The sequence below is a fragment of the Dipteris shenzhenensis genome, chromosome 6 (assembly GCF_047967505.1).
Source record: "Dipteris shenzhenensis isolate YYH24624 ecotype China chromosome 6, Dip_SZ_1.0, whole genome shotgun sequence".
Lineage (NCBI taxonomy): Eukaryota > Viridiplantae > Streptophyta > Polypodiopsida > Gleicheniales > Dipteridaceae > Dipteris > Dipteris shenzhenensis.
This window is the reverse complement of record NC_141601.1, coordinates 51,387,202-51,391,494: the sequence shown is the minus strand read 5'-3', so window position 1 is coordinate 51,391,494 and position 4,293 is coordinate 51,387,202. Positions and strand designations below refer to the sequence as shown.

The 4,293-nt window shown below is 44.4% G+C and overlaps 1 protein-coding gene across 1 annotated transcript; it reads right to left on the bottom strand.

Annotated features, from left to right (window-relative positions):
* Window positions 1-552: 552 nt before the first annotated feature.
* LOC147901314 (uncharacterized) lies at window positions 553-2,961 on the bottom strand. The gene is made up of 7 exons (XM_087375524.1): window positions 2,537-2,961; window positions 2,329-2,400; window positions 2,115-2,182; window positions 1,811-1,970; window positions 1,569-1,649; window positions 1,380-1,469; window positions 553-1,246 (listed from the first exon to the last, which is right to left on the bottom strand). Exons 1-7 carry the CDS (start codon window positions 2,771-2,773, stop codon window positions 1,145-1,147), a joined length of 810 nt encoding a protein of 269 aa, XP_087231650.1. The 5' UTR covers window positions 2,774-2,961; the 3' UTR covers window positions 553-1,144.
* Window positions 2,962-4,293: the final 1,332 nt, after the last annotated feature.

Here is a 4,293-nt window from a genome sequence, read left to right as displayed (position 1 = left end):
CAAGCTATGATTGAAAATGGCTGCTTTATACGCCATTGATGTTAGGAGGTTCCCTCTGCTGCCAGGACATCAAGTGTAATTCTTCGGTTCCTACGAAATGGAGGCTTCCTTCACATGCATCTTTAAAACTTCACAGCTCTTGAGACTAAACAAAGAATAGCGACAGGACTGTAACATCAAGCAGGTCTAACGACTTAGCTCTGTAATATACATAGTGGATGCGCTTAACGTCTTAATGTATAGCCCTTAGATCACATCAATTGCAACATAACTTTAGTACGGCAACACTACAACAAAAAGAGTCAGTAGCATACATTAAACGCATTCTACTTCAAAAGTCTACCCGGGTTAAACATCTTCGTACCGTCGAGATTAAAACAGGCTCAATGAAAATGAAAATTTTGACGTTCGTCAACCCCAAACTGTGCACAAATCACCAGCCCATTTCACAGGAAGGCCAAGTGCTTCAATGGGATGATAACTGTGAACAAGCGACAACCCAATGGAACAACTCTCAGCACAATTTTTGCCAGAAAATTGTGAGACCTGAAGGTGGTTTTAGACTCTTTTGGAAATTATGCTCCAAACGAAATTACAAAGCTCATGATGTGCACAACTACCAGAAATTTCTGCAACTTCTGGCTTTTGTTCTAGTAAAAGTCACATGTCACAAACAACTCGATTGAGCCAAGGGGATAGAGTTGGACACTTAAATCTCTGAACACACATCCTACATGCAGTCTGAGATGACCCAAAAGAATTGAGGAGGTCCATTCCTGAGGCAACACTTCTCTTCAGCTGTGCAGTTGCACAAGAGCCTACTCAATTAGGTCACCATGCCCTTCTAAACAAAAACTGGGAAGCATGTGAATTGTATCGCCAGGACTGCTTGTCAATGCAACCCGAACAGCCTCCTTTTGGATTTGAGCCAAAAAAATGAAGGTCTCCAAGTTCAAGATAACTATCAACAGATCAAAACTTTGAGAACCTCCTTGATTCTTGCAGCAACTCAGTCCATAGCTTCAGGCCAGCACATCGGAGGCCACACTACAGGGTTCAGCCAGTTTTGGGGATACCCACCTTGGACCCGGAAAGGTGCGTATTTGTGAAATCCGGTCTACCTTGCTAGCAATATTCCGTTATATTAAGGTAGGTCACCAAATGCTGGTGTCAAAGAGACCCGAATGCCACCTGGGTGCCCCGATTGAAGTAGAACGGTCAGTTCCCCCGTTGCTATTGCAGGTGCCTGAATTTCATACAAGCAAAATATGTGTCAATTTCAGCCCACCCCTGCTGCACCCAAGTAATACGGCAGAGCAGTCACCTTGCAAACCAAGGCTTCTTTGAAAGTACATAATCAGGTGGGGTTGATCTAATACCTCCTCTCGCCGCCTTCTTTGTAGCATGTCCATAGCACGCGCCATGATATAACAGGGCAAGAAAAAGCCCACGAGACGAAGAAAGAAAATCTGTCCCACAAGAACACCTATCTGAGTTGTCTACCTTGACGATGTGAACAGTCATAAGTGGAATATGCTTGATCACAACCCGTCTAAGAAAACACTCACCATAAAATACATGGATGCATCTTCTTCTGCAGTCGTAGTTGTCATGGCAAGTGCATGACGAAGCAGAAGCAGTGCCATCAACTGCCATTCCAGAAATTACGTCAATACCTTGATGACACCGCAACAAAGTACAGCAAAGGGCCAACAACACGGCAGGATGATTAAAAGAATCACTATAGAAACCACAGTTATGCACCATCACAATCGTCGCAGCCTAGATCTGATGTTCAGGTGCAACTTACAATCAAGGCCACTGAACGACAACAAGCTGCACTGCTTGAGTTAGCTACGGCATATTCCTCGTACTCTGCCTCCAGAAAACGTCTTTGCGCAGCCGCTATGGCAAGGATTCTGGGATTACGAAGTTCCATTGGGTGTGCACCCGGGATGCCCCATTCTTCGCTACAAGTGATCACAATATGAGCACCACAGTCAGTATGGCGTTGATTTATGTGCACAACAGGAAACATCTTTTTCTTTGAAAATTGTACGCTTCCCTTGTAATAACTCAGACTTACAAATTTGACACTGCTAGAGAGACAATACCTGATGTCTATGGACACACTCTCTGACTGAAGCTGGGCTTGAGGAGTAGTGTAGCCACTTCTGTAGGGCTGGAAACACAAAAAGAAAGAGCAAACAGTTGAGCATGAACCAAATAAATGGCATTTATCTAATCCCTAAGCCCGCTGAATCTCGAAAGCCTCAAACGAAGGACTCCACACCGGATCGCACCGTGTAAGCGATATTGCTTGCTCACCTGATGGCAAATTTCACAAGTGGTGTCGCCTTTTTCATTGCACCAGCGTTGAACACATTTTCGATGAGCATACTACAAACGAAGATAGAGACGTTTAGCATGATTTGCAGAAATGGGTGATGGAAACTACAAAGCTAATAAGTTCCGCGGAACTCTCAGTCGAGCACATAGGGCAAGGAAGTACATAAGGCAGAGCGCAGAAGCGCACCTTGAGACTACCAGAGCAAGAGCAGGGAGTTTCCAAGTTGGCGGCATCGTCTTCATCTTGGCAAATTCGGCATTCGGAGAGGGAAGGGGGGGAGGAAACGTGAAGGAAGGACCCAAATGCATCTGGGAGGGAAGGCAAACTGGTGGGAGAGCAAGGAGCTGCGGAGATGGAGTCGGGAGCAACGGGAGGAGGAGGAGGAGGAGGAGGAGGGGCAGGGTCGAGTTGAAGGTGTGCCATTTGCTCTGAGATGGAACAGGAAAAAAGACGATTCTAGAGCACAAGGTGGATATCTAAGGGAGGTCCGAAGCGAATTTGGGAGTCCAGGGAGGCTCCGGGGGAACGAGGGTATATAAGGGAGGTTCAAGGGGGGGAGGTGCACAGGTTACTGCACAGAGCTGGGGGAGGGGGAAAGTGAGAGAGTTGTGTGGGAGAGCGTGAGTGAGAGATTTTAAAGTGACTCTAAGGGGGAAAGTGAGAGAGAGAGAGAGAGTGTGTGTGTGTCTGTGTGTGTGAGTGAGGTTTTAAAGTGACTCTAAACCAACACCTGGGCGGCAAATATTGTTGGCACGAGAGAGAGAGAGATAGAGAGAGAGTGTGTGTGTGTGTGTGTATGGAGCTTTTTGGCCTAAAGTGAAATTACGAATTTTGATTTTCAAAAATTCTTTCTCCACTACTTCGTCCAGATTTGGACATATTCCCATGCAACTCCACATAATCCCCCCCTCTCTCTCTCTTTTCTCTTGAAATTATCCTACTCTCTCTCTCTCTCTCTCTCTCTCTCTCTCTCTCTCTCTCTCTGCTTTCCGCTCTCTTTTCCACCCTATACATCTCAAGCAGGCTTTATGAATGCTTTATGAGCATTCCCCTTCTTTACTTGGAAAAAAAAACTTGGATCAAGCAAATACTCTTCTTGATCCACGAGCTTTTGCAAAATGGGCAAGGAGCCTTTTACACACACCTTTCACGCACACACTTTTTGGGTGAAAACCTTTTACACACAAAAAAAAAAAACCATTAGACTCATACTAAGGATCAAACACACACACCCAGTGAGAAGAACATTGTCCTTCACCACCAAGACCTAAATAGAGAGAGAGAAAGAGAGAGAGGTCCATTCATTAGTGCCCCTCAATAATAAAAAATGTTGGCAAGAGGACGTCTCTTCACATAATAAGGATTTATCAAGGAAGATTCAACCCCCAAAGCCACACCATCATTACTCTTCATTACTCCCTAAGATATCATCGTCTCTCAACCCTGCTATCCTCCCATAGAGCTTTATGTTTGCCAATGCTACCAACAAACTTGTATTGTTTTCCACCACTAGGGCCTATGACTACTGGACTCACAGTTCTTCCCTAAAAATTTTCAGCTTCTTGGGCCAACAAACATAAATAAGTTTGGCAAGTTTCCTTTAATTCTGGGATTGAAATTATCAAATAAGTTCAAAATCATCTTCCTCCATTTGTGACACCTTACACATGGCATGCATGCTCAAAAGGCATGCACTCTCACAATTTCTTGCATCACCCCTATTCGCAATTTCCCAATTTAGACACAATCATGGGACCAAGGATGGCCCACCCACTAGAATTGCCTACTCTTTAAGGTTAGGGATGGTTAAAATTATTAAGAGGCTTATTATGAATTACCGACCTTCGCCCATGCTGCCATATTTTGAAATTTGCATATTTCTAAATATTCGTTGCCATATCTCAATACTTCCATCTTTTAAATACACAACCACACCATTTACA